The following is a 20,027-nucleotide window of genomic DNA, read 5'->3' as shown; positions in this document are numbered from 1 at the left end:
AAAACTTACTACAAGTTTAGTGAGCTTTTTGTCAGGATACTGATTCACAATTCAGAGAACCAACAAGCTCTCAGTTAATGGACAACTAAAAACAGCACAGCTGGTTATTGAGGGTGGGAGAGTAGGAAGAGTCCAAAATTGAACATTATTCACTACAACACACTCTAGTGGTCACTGATGATTTAAACCAAGTGTTCCTGATAATCTGAATAATCCATATTCTCACAATATTAACCCAGGCATTTCTCTTTGTCAGATATAGCCCCATAATATACTGTATTTACAATGAGTTTCTTGAAAATATAAGACGTGTATGCACTCCAGTCCCAGAAGGACACTAGAATCCTGTAATATTCTAATAGCACAAATGAAATTCTTGACAAAGTCCTTTGTCTTCAGACAACAGCTGAGATGCAAACAGACAAACAAATGTGACAGCATGCTGGTAGCACAAATGCTGGTCAGAGGGCAATGGCTTGCTAGAGGTGAACATCTGTTATTGAGAGAGCAGCCTAAAAATGGTTAAAGCATGCAACTTTGCTGAAAATAAAGTATTTCATTAATCCTGTAAACTTTTTTATCATCATTTTCAAGTGTAAAAAATGCAGTAGGGCTGATGGCTAATTGATTGCATAAACAGAGAGATCCAAAAGAATTAATAATCTCTTATTTATAAGTTGCTGTGAGATGGAATGTATTTTTCAAAGAAAATGAAGTGCAATCAACCAACTACATTTCCCAATATTAATGCACATACACTCATCTCCTGACTTCTTAAAATGCAGTGAAATGCAGAAGAGCTTCATCAATCATTTCAGTTGTTCAGATTGCTGCAGTTTGAAATCAGGTTTCTTCATGTGTATTTTCTGGACTTGATTTCAGGAAGATTAAAGTTAAAAGAAAAAATATAAATGCAGGAAACAGAAAACACCTTCATTGTAAATGTTTAAGACTGTATTGCATTCTGAGGTAATAGGCCACTGCGCTAAGCTATATAAATTGAAACCAAGCCAACTATAAAGTTTTTAAAACTTTAACTACCCTTTTGTACTGTCCCAGCCAAAGTAATTTTAAAAAGGATTTATATTATTACTTGACCTGGTTATACGGTGTACTTTAAAACATTTACTGAGACGTACACACAAACATATTTATTGAGGAGGTTATTACTGCTGGAATTAAAGGAGCAGATGCAGCAGACATGAGAGTTACTTTCACTCATGTTGACTAAACAACAGGTTTAGTGCACAATTTGACAAAGCACAGTGAATGTTTACTAAGAAATTTCTATAAAGGGCTTAGGAGAAAAGTATAGCAAGTTATGAGGCAACTTGAACATTACCAAGATATGGTTAATACCTTTGTCTAAAACTAGTATGCACAATATTCTTTTACACACTGCTGTATAATATAATATAATATAATATAATATACTATAATATATACAGCAGACTGATCAACATTTTTGAAAAATAGTGTGTCTGTCAATGAGCAGGCTAATATAATCATAAGGGAAGGATGCACAGGTTAAACAGCTTGTTCAAGGTCTACCATCTTAGAAATTTAGCCCATTAACAAAGATTTCCATCTAACAAGAAAAAGATTGGTTCCTTGGCCATCAAGTGTAACTAAAGCTAGGTACTAGCAACATGCCATTTTTTTTTTCAAAGGTCTGTTTGTGTCTCCAGTTCTATTTCTAAAGCAATCATTTTAATTAGAATAATTCCCAGAATGCCACACCCATTTTCTAGCCAAAATCTGCAAGAGGACAGGATAATCCACACCAACCTTCTTAAGAAACTGAAGCATGTCCTTTGAAGTTTAGGACAGTTTTGCATACTGTCCTTCACATGTACTTATCTGAAATGAAAGTTTCACTTTCACTTTAATATTGCAGTAAATATAGTATGGAAGTGTTGTCTAACAATTCTTAATTTTCAAAATTATGCTACTCTTCTCAGCTTCCCAAATACACTATATTAATTTGGGGGGCAGAAAAAGTACAAATGTAGGTTTATAGGGTCATTATTGCCATGTCTACATAGTACACTGAAATTCTTATTTGATTAATTATAGACCATGGAAATTTTAAAACAACAAAGTGTCTGTTGACTTATTAAATGTATTTCAATAAACTAACAAATCACTTTTTAAAGATCAGGTTTATTCAAAAAACAAAACATCACATAATTTTATGAAAATTACCATATCCAGCCACCCAGTTTCAATCATGCTTAATCCAATTCACAGTCTCTGGAGAATATCTCAGCATAATCGGGGTAAGGCATGAACCAATACTGTTCAGCTTGGCAGGCCATCACTGAACACACTCATTCAAGACAGGCCATATTTAGAGTTGCCAGTCGAGCAAATCTGCAAGTCTTTTGAATCTGGGAAGAATTTGGAGAGATATGGGGAGAAAGCACATTATCCAAATATTTTATTTACTTATTTGGTCCTTGTACAGTGTACTGCGCAAATGCACTTATTTATTAAGAGTGATAAAAATTAACACTGCCTTACTTTTAAACTAATCAGAACATATCAGATGTCTTAAATATTTTTTACAAAGTTAATCTGAATAATTTGTGCATGAGATAAATTAAACAAAAGTCTGAAATTTCTTTCTTGTTTTTAAACTAATTATACCCTGACTCTACGTTTAATAGAAATCTCCACAAATTTTGTTCATTTCCATAAAGACACTGCTTTATTTCCTAAAAATACTTTTCTTTAATTGTAACCACGAGCAATGAGATTTCCAAAATGTGGCATGGTTTTTTCTGCTTCATCGAAGACGCATTACTGGCAATGAAATTCCCAGTCACATAGAAAGCTAGTAATTTGATCTTCATAGTTTCTCATAAACTAGGACTGCCTTGTTATTCTCCCAAACAGTACTTGCTTGCCAAAAATTAACTGTATTTTGTAGAACTAGGTCAAGTAAATGTAAATGAAAAATGAACACTATCTAAATAAAACCCTTCATCTCTGTTCTAAACCTGCTTATTCATGCCAATTTGCAGAAGGCTGGAATCCACCCTGGCAGCAGCATGCACAAAGCAAGAACTATTCAAGAAAAACACAACAGGTTATCACAGGACATACTCACAACAGGCCACTTTAGATTTACCAGTCATTTTAACTACATGTTTTTGAATGGTATTGGAAATTCAAATCCAGGATAATAGAAAACACTTTGATGACGTCTCCTATCTATCTATCTAATGGTTTTAGTTGCATGAGTTTAAGAGAACTGCATGAAGAATTTAATTGATTTCAAAGCAGCATCAAAAAGGAAATTCAGTACTAAACATTAAGAAAAAAAATCTATTTGCCCATTTTATTATCAGCTGATTTAAATTATGTAATTGGTTTATGTAAAACAATTACCTTTTTAACCAATACTGGATCACATTAAAATCATAAATTCATCTTAATGAAATCACTCAAATAAATGTACATCACACCTTTTCCCTCTCTGTCCTGTGACGTATGCCACAGTGCAGCTGACATCTATCATCACCATCTAGACTAATGGTGTTCTATTCTTATCAAGTAAGCATGTGGCATCAGTATAAAACACTGAGTGAGCAAATTGAAGGATTCCTTGAAATTTCAACACATATACATCAGCATAAATGGCAACAGACTGTTCATATTTTACCTCAATAACTTAAATGTTATTTAATATTATGAAATATTTAGAAATCCCATACAGATACCAAAAAGACAGCTCTCTGTATAGATTCAATATGTGTTTTTCCTATTTAAACTTAAAAAAATGTATTCAATATGTACAAACATAATACTATATACATACATTATTTACATAAGTTATGAAGATGAAACAGAAAATATTACTTTGCTAAAAAATGAAGTCCTTTTTATACTTGAAGATGTAAAGGGACTCAATAGTAAATGAGAATTTAAGACACAGAAGGTGTCATGCCATTCTTGTCAGGGAAAGTGGGAAAATTGTGGTATAAAGGCATGGGAAAGGTGCTACATAAATAAAATTATTATTATTATTAAGATGCAAGTTCATCAAAAGTCATTTACTGTATCAAGCAAAAGCAGAAGCAAAATAACTGAAACATAAATAACAACATGCAAAAAATATGAAATGAGGAGAAAATAATTAACAAAAAAGGGTAGGTAGGAAAACATTTGAAGCTACAGTTATATGCTTATGCAAACAAGATCTAAAAACATGACAAAACACAGCAAGGCTCAAAAAAAAAAAAGTACAAAAAGAAAAGTTCCTCATTAGTCTTATGGTGACTGAGGATAAACATCCTACTTTAATATGTTAGTAACTAAGACAGAATCTGTTTCTTTTTTTCAATAGGTAAATTTCAGCTGGCAGTTATGATCAAGTCTAAGTTCTAAATGAGACAATCCAGCAGATTAGCCTTTAAAATCCATAACTGTTTGGGATAGAGTTGGAGAACATCTTCTTGAACATTACTAAGACAAATTCATATATGCTACTTAATGACAGAAGAAATTATCTTTAAAGTTTAAAAGACTTTAAAGACTGCTGTACACCTTAAAGGGCGGCACGGTGGCGCAGTGGTAGCGCTGCTGCCTCGCAGTTAGGAGACCCGGGTTCACTTCCCGGGTCCTCCCTGCGTGGAGTTTGCATGTTCTCCCCGTGTCTGCGTGGGTTTCCTCCGGGCACTCCGGTTTCCTCCCACGATCCAAAGACATGCAGGTTAGGTGGATTGGCGATTCTAAAATTGGCCCTAGTGTGTGCTTGGTGTGTGGGTGTGTTTGTGTGTGTCCTGCGGTGGGTTGGCACCCTGCCCAGGATTGGTTCCTGCCTTGTGCCCTGTGCTGGCTGGGATTGGCTCCAGCAGACCCCCGTGACCCTGTATTCGGATTCAGCGGGTTAGGAAATGGATGGATGGATGGATGTACACCTTAATGAACTTAATTTTTAATTTAATTTTTGATTCAACTTTTCCGTAAGCAAACTGCACATTGAGATTGCAATATTTTGTTTCCAGGCCAGACACAGGTATTAAAATAAGCAGTGCATTTTCAATTACTATTGGAAATTCTCTCACATTGAGAGAGGCAAATCTGAACCACATTAAGACAGTGCACCAGCCCATCACAGAGTCCATTCTATACACACACTCAAGTTTATACTCTCACTGCGCCAATTTTGAATTGCCAGTTAACTTAACATCCACATTTTTGGGAATGTAGGAGGTCAACTAGAGTAAATGGAGAAAATCCCTTGCAGGGAGAGGTCAAACCTCTTCTACCATTGTTCCTTTTGTATATAAACTAATGTTACATTATTCTTCCAAAATAGCTGATTTCAAGCAAGGCACATTAGAAAATACTTAAGAACTGGTTGCAGCACAGGAATGGATACAGCAAATGGGAAAAATATATGCCTGGCAGACTCTGATGTTTATTAAAAAAAAAAAAATCCTTAACAACATTTAACCTCCAGATCATTGCTATGGTCATATTTGAAAACTGATACATTTGTACTCAATTTTATAACCACACTAGAGAATGCAATAGTCTAAAATACAAAAAAATCTTGATGTTTGATACTAAACTGACAATAATAGATAAATATATACATTTAAGGCTAATGGAGATCAACAAATATAGGACAGAAAACAAGAAAGTGTCCACTTACTGTTTGGAACCTACCTCCTATTCAGATATTGAAAATGGCAATATAATGTGAAATGGGTGATATTTCAACAGCCTTGCACTTGAAAAGCTTAATTGTGTACATAATGAACCTGGCAAAATGTTTTATATCCATACTTGCTTTCAATTTGGGAAAATTAACATAGTGAAGAAGCAATTATCACTTCACAGATATGGTGCAGGAGGCTTCCCGTTTTCTACAATGTTCTCCCAAGGTATACATGGGTTTCCTACTGCAGATCAAAGGCATTCACTGCAGTTAATCAAGGATAAAAAAATGTATATATATTTATTGTTCCCTCTTAAAACAATCCCTACTCCTCTAAACTACACTTAACATAGCACCTTAAATGCATCTGAACTTCTGAAATTAAAATATTAATATTCAAAGAATGTGCTTCTTAAATCAGTCCTCAGTGATCTCATATATTACACAAGCGTACACAATTTACTTCTTTACTTTAAAATGTCAGTGGCAACTTTGGACTTTATACATTTCTTTATATTTGATAATTCAGGTAAAACTTCATCACCATTGTATTTATTACTGAGCAAATACATCACCCCAACTATTCATAAATGTTATATGGATTAATCTTGCTTTTGAAGAACTTAAAAAAATGTTGTGCAGTCTAAACAGGAATTCTCTTATGAACGCCTTTACCATTAAGATCTCATCACCTTACCGACACGGTCAGCTCATGTTATTTACTGCACTGTGTTAACCGCAGACAAAATGACTTTATGCACTAGAGTCGCTTCCAGCCATCATAACGTACAAAGCATTGCCTTATGGCAAGAATTGGTATACTTTGGGCACCATTCTTGATGATTTGGCTGAAAGAAGAGCACCTGCGTGCTGACATAAGTATCACAGCCAGACGGGCACCTGTGTGCTATAAATAAGTGTCGCAAACATACTGCACCTATTATCGAGAATCAACTTGCTGGGAATTCGTGCACCAGTACTTCAGCGATCAACTAGTTGCCAAAACTCAACAACCGTTAACATTTTGAAATATGATATTAAAGAAACAGTCTGCATTAATCTGCATTTTTTCAGTCTTTTTTGTTTACTGTTAGAAAAGTTCACCTTTAGCTGTGTTTTAAAGTTAAGCCGTTGAAATCCATTCTGATATGCGTGGCACTTACGACAGAAGCCGGCTTCACCACAGCAGCAGCGTTTGCCCGTTTTGATTCGCTCTTCAGCAGCGTCTCGTAGCTACAGAGGAATGCTTCATAATCAGTGGGCGGCTACTTTACCTATTGCTGCTAAAACCGAAACAGCCGTTTTGCTTACCTTTTCAAGGTCCAAAGCAAGAAGCCGTTTAACGCACTCTGTTACAGACTGAAACCAAACACACACAAAATGCCTCCGAGAAGTCCCGAGTACTACAGCTTTTCCTCACTGCCACATTCACCTCAGCAGACTGCCAGCTGTTAACTGAATCCAGACAGGACAGCACCGGTCTACCGTCTAAGAGGACGTGAGTGACAGGAGGCGATAACCAATCCGATGCTCTCCCTCAGGCGCACATTACGGAATTTGACAAATCGATGCTAGATAGGGGTGGGCGCACACTGCTCTCTTAGCGCTGAAGGCAGTAGGCTAGAGGCTGCACCGTAAGTGCATACTTGTGGGCATTCTGGGCTAGACTCAGTCTGAATTGCTAATCATTATCGTGCTATCACACGTCCTTCTGCTGTCCGAGGAAAATATTTACAAATATGAATTTTACAATGTATATTGCATGTATTTAAAAGTGGGTCGTCCAAACCAACATTTGAAGGAAATTAAGATAACACAAGTGCCACGTTTCCCATGAACAACATTCTAAACTCTGTTGACTTCCACATATTAAACTTGTACTTCAAGAACAACACCAAGGATCTTGACTAAACACATGAAGTGGTCAAAACATGCACTGTACCAATTTAGTATTTAGCCATGAAGATGGCTTTATTGCAGCTTTTGGTGTCTTTTGCTTCTACAGTAATTTGTCCAATAATATTCCATCAACTATACAGCATGTAGGCCCTCCAACCTGCTGAGAAAAACCTGGGGGTTGGTGGCAGAGTTGGCACTCCAGCCACCATAAAAAAAAACTCACACTGGCCCATTCCATCTGAACTAGTGTGGTGTTCAGGTGTCACCTGTTGCTTGGCTGCACTCGGGTCCTAATCTGGGGATCCAGAATTGGTTTGTCGTGTGGTGGGTGCAGCAATGCGCTGTATCAGCACCTCTCTCTATATATATACAACTACAATACCAGTCTGTCTAGTCATCTTCTGCTTTGTGAATTTCACACCCTTATAAAACTAACAGAATCATTCAGATTTGAAGATGATTTTCATTTAAACTATTCAGGCCCAACAAATAGCCTCCATTAATGCAAATATTTTATTTATAAAACTTAATTTAATAAAGAATATTTTCTTAATATATAACAATCTTTGAAAGTCATTTTGAAATATTACGTTTTGGTAGCAGGCTGCATGAAGACCTTGGCTAAAACTTTGGGTTTAAAATTGCTAACCTAAATCTTAATACTGGAGGAAGCAGGGAGTCATCAAAAAGATAAATATAATGAGAACCAAGCATTATTTCTAAGTTAGGTAAAATAGTGGTAAACTGATCATTAGTTATGAGCAAATTCCATGGAGTTCGCTTTGTTGCGAGTTTGGCAAAATTTTGCAAATGTGAATGGGGAAGGAATAAACTGAAATAGTTTTGAGTGGATTACAATGGTGCAATGGTCTTTTAAATGCCACTGTGGGCTAGGGAAACATCTTCCCACTATGCTGGACCAATTATTGTGGTCTAAATTGTGATCTGAGCTATAAGACAGCAGCTCTAATCACTGGGCCACCACACCTCAAAACAACAAAAGGTACTGATGGAATAATAACTATAAATAAAATAACAACAAATGGCTCCACACTAAGCATAAGTAAATAAAATATAGATCATTGCGATCACAGAGTTCCAATTTTAAGGCACACAGTGGACATACCATAAAGATGCTGAGTAGGACTGATTCGTTTTCCAGCTGAAGTGTCTTTTCTGTTTCCTATCTGTCTGTGCAGATGCTTCTCACATTTCTTCTTCAATCAAGAAGAAAGAAAAGCCTTGTAAATAGTAATGAAGCTTTTTGTTATTATTTCACAGGGTCTCCAGGGTTTTCTGACGAGGAAAGGGCTTCTTTAATACTTGTTTTGGGCACATGACTAATTGCAAATTAGTCCATGGGGATCAAACTTAAATATCCGGTGGCAGTGCTCATTTCTGTCAGCTACTGAAAATCTGGTTTAGCAACAATCTTACAGCAGGCATCCTGCTACCATTCTGCAATGTTACATTGGCCTTGCACAGTTTCATGGGGTGCAAGAAAAAAAATGATTGCTTAGGCTGCAGCATGATGAATTTCCAATGCGATATTCAGGGAACAAGGTCACCAGAGAATGCAGTATATCTGCTGTGAAAAATGCTTTGAGAAATTCTTCAGATCAGCACCACTGCTGCTTCAGTGTTCTGTCATCCTAGATTGGAATCCTGCACTAGCTCATTGACTTGGAATAGTAGTCCTGAACATTATGCCAAAAGACTAGCTGTGGCAACCATCTCAGATGGGTAGAAATCTATTTGTAGACCTCTGAATTAACATCTGCAGTGCACCATGCAATTCCTATGTCTCGATTATATGTCATTTGGTATGGGATTTGAAAAAGCTATGTGAATGTTTGTGATATGCCATCTATTATAATAACTGCAATGCATTTTATTACTAAAAATGTTTGTTTAGGGAAATTGCTTTGGAATGACAGAGGCATAGCGACTGGACAGACACACAAACATTCCTTTTATCAAGCTGGATGTACGTTAGATTTTCTCCCACTCAAATTTAGTAAAGTTTGAGTTAGCTGTGTGTGAAGTGGGCACCCATTCAGGGTCTGTTCCTGCCTTATATTTAATAATGCTGGGTTAAGTCTCTTTCTCCTCTCCCTTGAAATGCATTTAGGTATTTGGAAGTGTTACTTTGTTTCCTAATTGTTTTTCTTAACATGCAATGTTTTGTAAATAAATAAATAATAAAGTATACTACTATTTGGTGGTTTTCTCAAAAAGCAAAGGTTTTGGTATAAATTGGTCAATAATTCATGTTTTTGGTTGAAGGGTGTTGTTGTTATGTACTGCTAAATGCTAAGTTTGTATGTATGTCCAGATCTTCAGAGGAATCTGATTGGTTAGTTTGGCTTTGGTGACGAAATTGAAAGAGGACGTGCTAATGTGAGACACATGAGGAAGGGCAATGGCGTTGCAGGCATGTTGAGAGTTGCCTTCAAAGACAGGAAGTATAAAAGCAGACAGGAGGTGAGTAAGATGCCTCAAAATGACAGAGTCTGAGAACACACTCAAGAGAGGGGGTGCCAGTCAAGAGAGGTTCAGACATGCAAGGATAGCATGTAAAGGTGCAGAAGGTACACAAAGGGCAAGAGATATCACATAATTTAAAATGTACTCTACTACATGTCTTTGATAAGTAATATAGAAAATAATTCTACATTTCTTGAAGTCCTGTAAAGAAAAAAAATTCCCTTGGGATAATTAAGGTTTGTTCATTCAGTAGTATATCAATCTACCTGAACATCATTAGAATTTAGTTAAGCTATGTCTACTAACACTACATCCATAAATACCTCTATAAACTGCTTTCTCCATAGCAGGAACCTATCCCAGCATTTAATTATGCAATATATATTAGGAATCAGTCCAGAATCGTACACCAGCACATTATTGAGCATACTAAGACACACACTTCCACCCAAGGTCAATTTATAAAATATTTTCTCTGTGGGATGAAAATAGGGTCCCCAAGTGAAATCCACACAGCTAGAGTGTAAAACATGTCAACTCCAGTTAGAAGGGCTGTACCAAGAAACACATTGTGGATCACGAGCAGTAAAGTGTCAAAACAATTATTACATCTTACAAATGTATAATTTTTACTCCAAAAGATTAAGAGTCAGCTCAGAACATTATTGAGCATGAATAGCTCTCTTTAAATCAGGATATACAGTATGCTACATGGTAACTTACAACATCTAAAATATATCATTAAAGATCTCACCATCCCACACGGCCACATTTCTTCCTTCTCTGTTCTGACAAATTGTACAGGACCATTAACATGAAATTCTGGGACAATTCATACCCTCATGCCACAAGGCCAGTCAATAGCTGCTATTAATAGCACGGCCATACCATGAACTGCATGAACAGACCTGTTGTGGTGTGGTGGGAGTTTTTAATATATTAACTCATGAATTTAATGTTACATGTTATACTCATTTTCTGTTGTTGCCATCATTATACCACTGTTTCTTATCTTCTGGATATATGCAAATAAGAATCTCATATTGAGTACATATGACATTATACATATGAAGTAGGTCATTCATCTGCATTACAGTATATGCATTCCTTATTAAAACAATAAAAATCCTGCTCTTATTTATATCATTTACATTTTTATTTAGATTTTATAATAAGAATTTGTCATCCTGTCACTTGTTCCATGATGGTTCTATACTCCAGAGTCCCTCTCTTTAAACCGTCACTTCCTGTGAGTTTTGTTCCACTCCTTATTTTTGATAAGTGCCATCACTACATCATGGGATATTTTTCTTTAGGTCAGGTTAATAAATTCCAGGTGTATGTACAGTATATGGACATTTCCAGAACTGGTATTCCAAGTTGTTGTGATGTTACTGCTGTCTTTTGGAACAATCCTATTTTTTCCATGGGCTCTTGTGGAGAACTTCAATCCTGTGAAAGCTGTAACTCCAAATTAAGCTAATGCAGCTTTACTGGTGAGTTACTTAAAGTGAACTTAAAACGTGTAATCCAAATACATTCACAATAAGATATTCAAGTACTTCTTTATTTACATTCATAGAGATTTAATTCAAAATGGGTCAGAGATTGCTTTGCTCAAAGGTCCTGACAAATACAAAGATTTTTTAAATGATATAGGAAACTGTTATTTATGAATAACTTATTAAAGTCAGTCTTGATTTTGTTTTAGGTTTCCATTTTTATTTGTTTAAACTAAACTACCACGTAAAAAGTGTCTGGTTGGTGGAATCAATATGAGTTGGGTAGAAGAAGAAAATACAAACTGCCATCTGCTGGCAAACCAAAAAAGTGACTTTTACAAGTGTATAAAAAAAAAAAAAGAAGTAAAATGTTTTATTTCAGACATTTTACATGGCAAATACACCTACATTAAACAAACTATAAATAAATAGAATTTCACCATATACTGTATCATATTAAGCAATCTAACCTCTTTACACATTTTTAATTGATAATTCTTCCACAAATTAACTTATATTTTTTAACATTTTCTTACACAAATTAAAGACACTGCGGTGGATTGGCACCCTGCCCGGGATTGGTTCCTGCCTTGTGCCCTGTGTTGGCTGGGATTGGCTCCAGCAGACCCCCGTGACCCTGTGTTAGGATTCAGCGGGTTGGAAAATGGATGGATGGATGAATTAAAGACAAGCTTAAATAATAGCATTTATTGCATGAAAACAAAGGAACAATTTCAAATATACTGTGCTGTCTAGACAAGAACAATTATTTTAATACTGTGAGAGAGATAATTAAAATAATTTTGTCGTGGAGTTGATTTGACTGAGGTTATGTGGTTTCAGTCTGTTAATTGTCTCTCTTGTGCATTCTGTAAGCCTTTAAATAAGAACAAATCCTAACTGTTTCATGGTATGAAACATGGTATGTTTTTTCCCCAAAATTAAAAGGTGCAGTACATGTATAAGGTCTAAAGTTAAAGGAGCAGGCACAGACAAAAATAAGAAGCAATTATATAATTGTTAAAATGTAGTAACATTTTGCCTTATTCTCTTAATAGCTCTTATCAATGCTAATAAAGAGTAATTTCCAGGTAATTAGAAAATACTGCTTAAAAATGTCATAGATGAGAAACATTTCCTTGATATCCATATCTATGACACAAATTCATCCACCTGTTCTGATGAAAATAATCATAAAAATGTCTGTATCTAGTCAACATGTATCCATACGTGTTACTGTATTTTTGTTTGATAAAACTGGATATTGACTACTTAGGGAGCTTTATGCATAAGGCAGCAACCAATACCGGATGACGTGCAATTTCACTGAAGTGTGCATGCACACACACACACACACACACGCACACACACACAGACTTTCACAGAGATTTAAGGTTATTTTGCTTCTCTCATTTCCTCCAGTTGGGCAAGCTTATTCTCTAGAATGTCCGTTTGCACTCTGTGCATCATCAGAAACTGTCCATTGAGATGAAAGACAGGTATATTGTATTTGTATCTCTGAAGCCAAACTGAATTATCAGGCAGCATAATATCTACTTCTTGCAAAACAAACTGTACAGGAAAGAGAAACAAGAGAATGTTTTAAAAATCCACCGGTTTTAACAGCTGAGTTTTATAAATACGAAGTTATTTTGGCTTTAGTTCACATGAAAAGTATAAAGATTTGGGATTAGAGATGTGCTGTGAACAAAACCCAGGGATTGGTAACCTTTGCAAACAGCAGAGCACTGCAAGTACTTATAACTGAAATTGTTATAATTGGGGTTTCTATCAGAACTCTAAAATAACTAGGGGAACTCAGGTTGTTTTATATAGAGTCCCCCAGTTTGCTAGAGGAGAATCAGAGCTGCAGCATGTTATCTAATAGCACCTCAAGTATACTTAGCAGAAGAAACAACCTGGTCCTGAATAATACAGGTCCAGTGAGCCGAGATCAGGAAATACTAACAATAAAGCTCCAAAGCTTTATACTGTTGTGGAAGTAATTACTCTAAGTTATCCAAAATGACCTGGATCACTAGAGCACAGAGCTTACAGATGGCCTAGATCACTGGAGCACAGAGATTAGAGATAGAAGGTGAGATAGTGGGAAGGGCTCAGACAGTGGCAGAAAGAATGTCAGTGCATTTAGAAGGTTCTATATAGTTCTCATACAAGCAGGGAATGTTTTTTTTGCACTTGTGACAAGTAGACCTGTTGCCTCACATGGTTATCAAGGACTTTCATGGATATTGGTGGGCCAAGTGGGACTTTATTTATTTTCTGTTTGTTGTTACTTTTATGTTCCCCCTAAGACAAAAGCTCACCTTTAAATAAAACCATTTTTACTTACATTTTGGCCTCTCTGGTGTTTATTTGGGTTTGTGTACCGCTGACATTTGACCTCTACAGTCAAATCAGATGAAATATATTAACAAAAAAACGAACTGCATCTTATAATGTCGATATATGCTTTACATACACAAATATTATAGTTTCCAAAGATTAGCTGTGCAGTAAAATTAATCTTAAAAAACAATGCTGTATTGTGCCTGGACTCCTGAAAAATTGTTCTTTATTCCTTATTACATATAATAGAGCTAATCTTACTTTAATGTAAGCTATTTATACATACCCTGTGTTTATATGGTTCAAGAACTTCTTTTGCTTCATTGCAAAGTTGACATGGATTCTGAACAATTGGAAAATAAACTGTGTTAGTGTAATCTTTCATATAATTATTTAAAGATAATGAACAATAGTATCCTTAGATAAAACAAAATACAGCTAATAAGGATAACCACACAGTACTGTACTAATATCCATATGATGATGCTGCACACTTTGAACCACAATACAGTGTCGCAAATACTGTATGTAAGTGACGCCATCATTGATGAATAAACCTGGAAATATTCTTTACAGAAATTGTTAATAGTGAGATATTTTAATCTATTTTGTTGGGAAGGTCAATAATAAATATACATGCATACCTTTGCATTATTTCATTAAAGGGTAATATATTATTATATAGTATAGTAGTTTTATAGTATTAAAACAGCTTATTTTCAATTTTTAATGTCACTCCATCTTTCAAAATACCTACACTTACTGTATGCTAGAAAAATCATAAAAATTAAATTTTGGATTTTTGTTTTTTTTAAACCTCTTTGTAATATTTATCATTTTATTAGTCAACAGCAAAGGTAAATGATAATTAAAATGTAATTATAAAAAAGGTTTTAATTTATTATTCAAGCAATTTAATTTATCACATGATATTGTTTGAGAAATATTCTAAATAAACTTGGTTTTCAACAAATAACTTTTGAATTTGTATTTAAGAACTACTGTAATAGATTATAGTGTGAGAGAATAATTTTAGTTATAAGGGTAACAGTGCACAAAGTGTTTTGGTGTGCAGTGTACATAAAAATAAATACATAGCATTTGTTTTAGAAAAATAGCATGAACAGACTGCTAAAATGGTACAGTAAACAAATGGAATGTGCCAGGCTATGGTTCAAGAAATTGGCTGATGGCACGTTCTTTCATGTACCTAGTAAGACCTGCCAGTTGTCATGTACACAGTTTTCCAGAAAAGAATAAGAAACAAACTTAAGAGGTATCGAAGGACAAGAATGTAGTGGAAATTAGACTTTTACTTGAGTATACTTATTTGGGTGTGTAAGCCAATGAACAAATCAGAGTGAATGCAAGCTAGTGAATCAATCAGAGTAAGCAGTAATTCAGCACTATTACACAAATTCAGTTAGCTACAAGAATGGATCGCAGTCTATGTTCTGTGACCATTTACTGACATCTCTGCTGAGGGTACTATCCCTTAGGAGACTGCTATAACAGCATGCTCCCTCTTCATGAAGAGATAATTAGACTCTTTGAACAAGCCTCCTCCTGCCTTGTTCTTCGGGGTTATTATTTTAAGAGGTCCTAGTAGAGGACAAAATTTCTTCCACAATAGCAAAAATGTTAGATCACAACTTAACTGCCTGATGGTGATATTAGCAGTGATATTAATTACACAGTTAGTTCCATTGGGAAACACATGTGTGGTTGTATCAATACGGTCTGGAGTCATTATGTCCATATACATCTTTTTTTAAGTACATAAACACCAGGGGTGTTTTCTGCTTTGGAATATTAGTTGATAATTTAGCAGTTTTATCTGATTATCTACAAATTTAAAATAAGCTTTGAAAAACACTAAACATGATAAGAGGAACACACAGAACACAATTATAATTTCCTTCTAAATAAAAGTTATATGAAACAGCATTAAATGCAATGCCTTTAACATGCCTGTAAGTAGTCACTACTAATCAAGCTACTTAGAGCCACTGCACAGTAAAATGTATACCATGGATAACCATGATAGTTTAATTGATCTTTACGCACAAATTATTCTAATCAAGAACACATAAAAGTACAATTACCTATATTCATAATAATTTTAATATTACGTATGCTGGCTTAACCTGAAATTTAAATATTATCTGTGGCAACTCCTAATAGGAGAAGCCAAAAAAATAAGATCATTCAAATAAAGTGCGTCTTACCTTGGTGAAAAGAGTTAATACTGGTAATGCTTTTTTCACTGAAAAAGTTCTTTTGAGAGCCATAAAGACCTGATACTGTAGTCCATGTCCAGCTTTATTCATTTTAAAAAAGAAACTTTTTGATCTGAAATTAAAGTACATGTAATTATAACAGGGAATGATATTATAGTGGAAAAGAAACACTTGCCATGTAAAATATACCTCCTGAATAACAAACATTTTTCATAAATCTAACTTTTCCTTTGGAAACAAGGGTATCCTATTGTACTGAAGAGTAGCTGCCTAGCCTCGTTACACTGTTAATGTGTTATGCTGTGCAGTACACCTTGCCTACTTGCTATTTACTACTGTAAAAGCATTATGACAAAAATATGTTTTAAATGTTTATGACATGTGCTAATTTTGGGGAAAAAACTGCTTCTGAACCTGTTATGCTGAACTTTGTTCATATGTTATCACCACCCAGATAGCAGAGGAAAAAATGCTTGAGTTCAGGTCCTTGGAGTCCTTTATCGCAACAAACACTTTATTAAGGCTGCATTTTGTGCATCTTTCTTAAACTGATGGATGGTATTTTTAAGTTTTTAGACAGAACTTCTGTCTTGTTTTGCCATGAAGGGCAAATAGGATGAAGGAACTATTTGCAATAAGTCGCATGTTTGAAAAAAAAACTTTCCAAAAGTAGAATGTGGCCATGTTCAAGTACTATTATGATATTTTTTTTTTTTTTATATATAGTTTCTAATATTAACATTTTATTCACCATAATGTCAAAGGGTTTTGATCAAGTGGAAATCAGTTATTCTTTTGGGAAGGTCAACTTGCACTACTTATTGGAACAGTGCAATAATCCTCTTAATATGGTCTCCTAACCATAAATAATATTGGAAAATGTCAGTAAAGTAGTTTTCATAGTTTATCACTTTAGTTGTTGCTTGAATCAAACATGTCATTAAAGAATACAGTAAGTTTTTCTTAGATTCACATTTGCCAGTGTTACAGACCAAAGATCTGCCAGCTGTAATGGGTGTACTGTTGTACAAAAAACAACTAACAGATGACAGGAGTCACAGAACATACCACTGTCTGCATCTGCATCAGGTATCTTGGAAAGCAGAGCTGCATACACCAAGGTACTATTTTGGACAAAAGTGTGTAATGTTTTTTGAAGATAATCAAATGCAATATTGTGATAACACACATGCCTCTCAGTATACAGTGCTGTATTAGCACACTTAATTTACTGAGGTACCAGAAAAATGTTCTTGGTTGTCTACTGACTATAGTTAGTAAATTCCTATTTTCTTACATAAGTGAAGTTCGCAACATTTCAATAAATAAATTGTGACATGATCCAGATTTGTTATTAAAGCTGTATTTCAGCATATTGCTCAAATTTGTTAGATATGATAATTAATAAGTTATGATCAATTCGTCACAAGTGCTTGTTTCCAGAGTTGCATACTCTCTATTTTCCTTTCCTCTATAAAGGGGCACATACTGTACATTAATAGTTATTTAGAAATGGTTGTTAGTACTGTTTGTGTTCTGGTTCTCTATGTAGAAGCTTGTTGCTCTCTGCTACTTTACTCATTTAATCTGTACAAAAGGAAAAGCTCAGCATATGGTGCGTCTTTAATGCAAGGCTTACTTAATGTTATCTCAGGTTATGTTGTTTCCTATGCTAGTAAAAATAAGAGAATGGAAGTGTGATAGATTAGTGTCTCACCCTTCTTTGGTTCATGCTTTGAGGCAGATATGCAATGTGTTTTGGTGCTTCACTTTTATAATGTAAAAAGTGAATTTTTGTTGCATTGTTATTCAGCCAGTTGTCATATTTAATTAGATTGTTAAACCAGCTATCAAATATATAGAGAGTTAACCTTGGGAAGTTAAAAAATACTTAGTATTAAGTGTGTAATGAACACACTCATTAAATACTCGTCTTTATAATGTTAGCTACTTGGATATACTGTAGACTCTCTACATCAGCAAAGGTTTCATGTGGGTGACAACATATTTCAGATAGCTTCCAAATATGTGTTGAATCGATCATGATCATACATAAAAGTGGAGAAGATATCAGTAAATGGAGAATGTTCCTATTAAAACATTTCTTAGGATACTTTATATAATAAAACAAAACAGTTTTGATAAATGCTTCTTTTTATCCATTGTCAGAAAGACAAGTTACTGAAAATTAAAAGAAATTAAATATGACTAGGAGGCCCGTCCCTATAGTTGAACTCACCAAAACCTGTGAGCAGGCGCCCTCTATCTCGTGGCTGAGTTGCTCAAAGGGTGTCGGGACACTCCTCTGTTAGAGAAAGAGATTGCATTTAAAGAGATGGTATACAGAAGAGTTTGTGGGGCGTGGGAGAAAGACGGTTTGGTGCTTAGTTATTATAGACAGAAAATCATTTACTTGAGTATTTCATTACAACTGTCTATTTTAAATACCATCAAATAATAACACGTAGTAAAAAGTAAAATTAAAAAAGTGAAAGTAGAATTAAAAAAGTAATATGTAATAAAGTATTAATGCCTCATCAAAAACAATATTATGAATAACTTTACTTTATCCCTTAACTTACATTTTATAAATGTTGCTTTTTTCATTTCTGTTCGCATATTGTTCAGGATATTTTTGTCTTTTTCATTTATTGGATGATTCTCTTTGTTCTTGATTTTCATTAAGTGTAGCTCTTTTTGTTCATCTTTTTTTTGACATTCTTTATCAGCTTTTGCCGCTCTTTTTCTATTGCGATCTAAAATTCAACGTTTTTGAATAGATAATTTATTTTTCTGCCATGTCATTATAACCAACTGCATTGAAAGGCGAGTTCGTGAGCTGAGGGTGGTAGGGAGAAAGGATGTGCACAGTACCATTAACAATTTTACGAGAGGTGTAGAGGGGAGTGGTCAAGGCTGAAAATCATGGCCACGACGGAAAACATTTTTAGTATAATAGAGAGATTAACCTACATTATGGCTATAAGACATAATAAAACACCCATTCTTGCAATATCCTAAACCAGGGGTGCCCAATACGTCGATCGCTATCGACCGGTAGATCGGCAGATGGCTAGGGAGAAATTCCTGCTGAGATTTCAAGACCCCTGGCCGGAGAAAAAAAGAGTTTCTCCTTGTCATTAAACATGCAGAATACAAGCAACTTAATAACGATCAATGGCCACTAGAATTGGCATTTTTTTTCCGATCTGACCAAAATGTTGAATGAGCTTAATTTACTGCTGCAAGGAAAAGAGAAAACCAATATGGTCAACATGATTAGTTCAGTTAATGCATTCAAACGAAAAATGTAACATCTGTCCTCAAAGTTGCAGCGCCTTGATTTGGGGAACATCCAAAACCTCACGTCAGAGCTGGAGATGCAATGGAAGGTGTGTGCACAACTTGACAGCATACGCTACACAGAGTAGATTGAAAATTGTCTATCTGACTTTATCTAATGGAAAAAAAGTAACGATTCGAGTGTTGCCCAATGTAGCGGAGTAAGAGTAGCGTTTCTTCTTCACAAATGTAAAAGTAAAAAGTATGGTGCAGTAAAACTACTATTAGAAATACAATTTTTTTAAAAAGTTACTCAACTAATGGTAACGGAGCAAGTGTAACTCGTTACTACCCACCTATGATACTCAGTATATATATTTTTTTCGATCATTTTCCTTAATAAATAAATGACCAAGTATAATATTTTTGTCTCATTTGTTTAACTGGTTTCTCTTTATCTACTTTTAGGACTTGAGTGAAAATCTGATGATGTTTTAGGTCATATTTATGCAGAAATTTAGAAAATTCTAAAGGGTTCACAAACTTTCAAGCACAACTGTATATATATACACATACATACATATATATATATACATA

General features: G+C 34.9%; 1 protein-coding gene across 3 annotated transcripts in view; it reads right to left on the bottom strand.

Moving 5' to 3' along the window:
• The window catches only part of c7h5orf63 (chromosome 7 C5orf63 homolog), a 108,255-nt gene that overhangs the window by 80,193 nt on the left and 8,035 nt on the right, over window positions 1-20,027 (bottom strand). The window contains exons 2-5 of one of the 3 annotated variants that reach the window (XR_005634350.1): window positions 18,388-18,453; window positions 16,137-16,260; window positions 14,195-14,251; window positions 13,140-13,965 (exon numbers count right to left, since the gene is read on the bottom strand). Coding sequence is in view for 2 of the 3 variants with exons in the window: in XM_039759031.1 (XP_039614965.1) it covers window positions 12,955-13,131; window positions 14,195-14,251; window positions 16,137-16,238 (336 nt within the window). In the remaining variant the exon portion in view is untranslated. The other 2 variants (XM_039759031.1, XM_039759032.1) reach the window with 2 other exon arrangements.

Source organism: Polypterus senegalus, chromosome 7 (genome assembly GCF_016835505.1).
Source record: "Polypterus senegalus isolate Bchr_013 chromosome 7, ASM1683550v1, whole genome shotgun sequence".
In the NCBI taxonomy this organism is placed as follows: domain Eukaryota; kingdom Metazoa; phylum Chordata; class Cladistia; order Polypteriformes; family Polypteridae; genus Polypterus; species Polypterus senegalus.
This window is presented reverse-complemented; position numbering and strand designations above follow the sequence as displayed.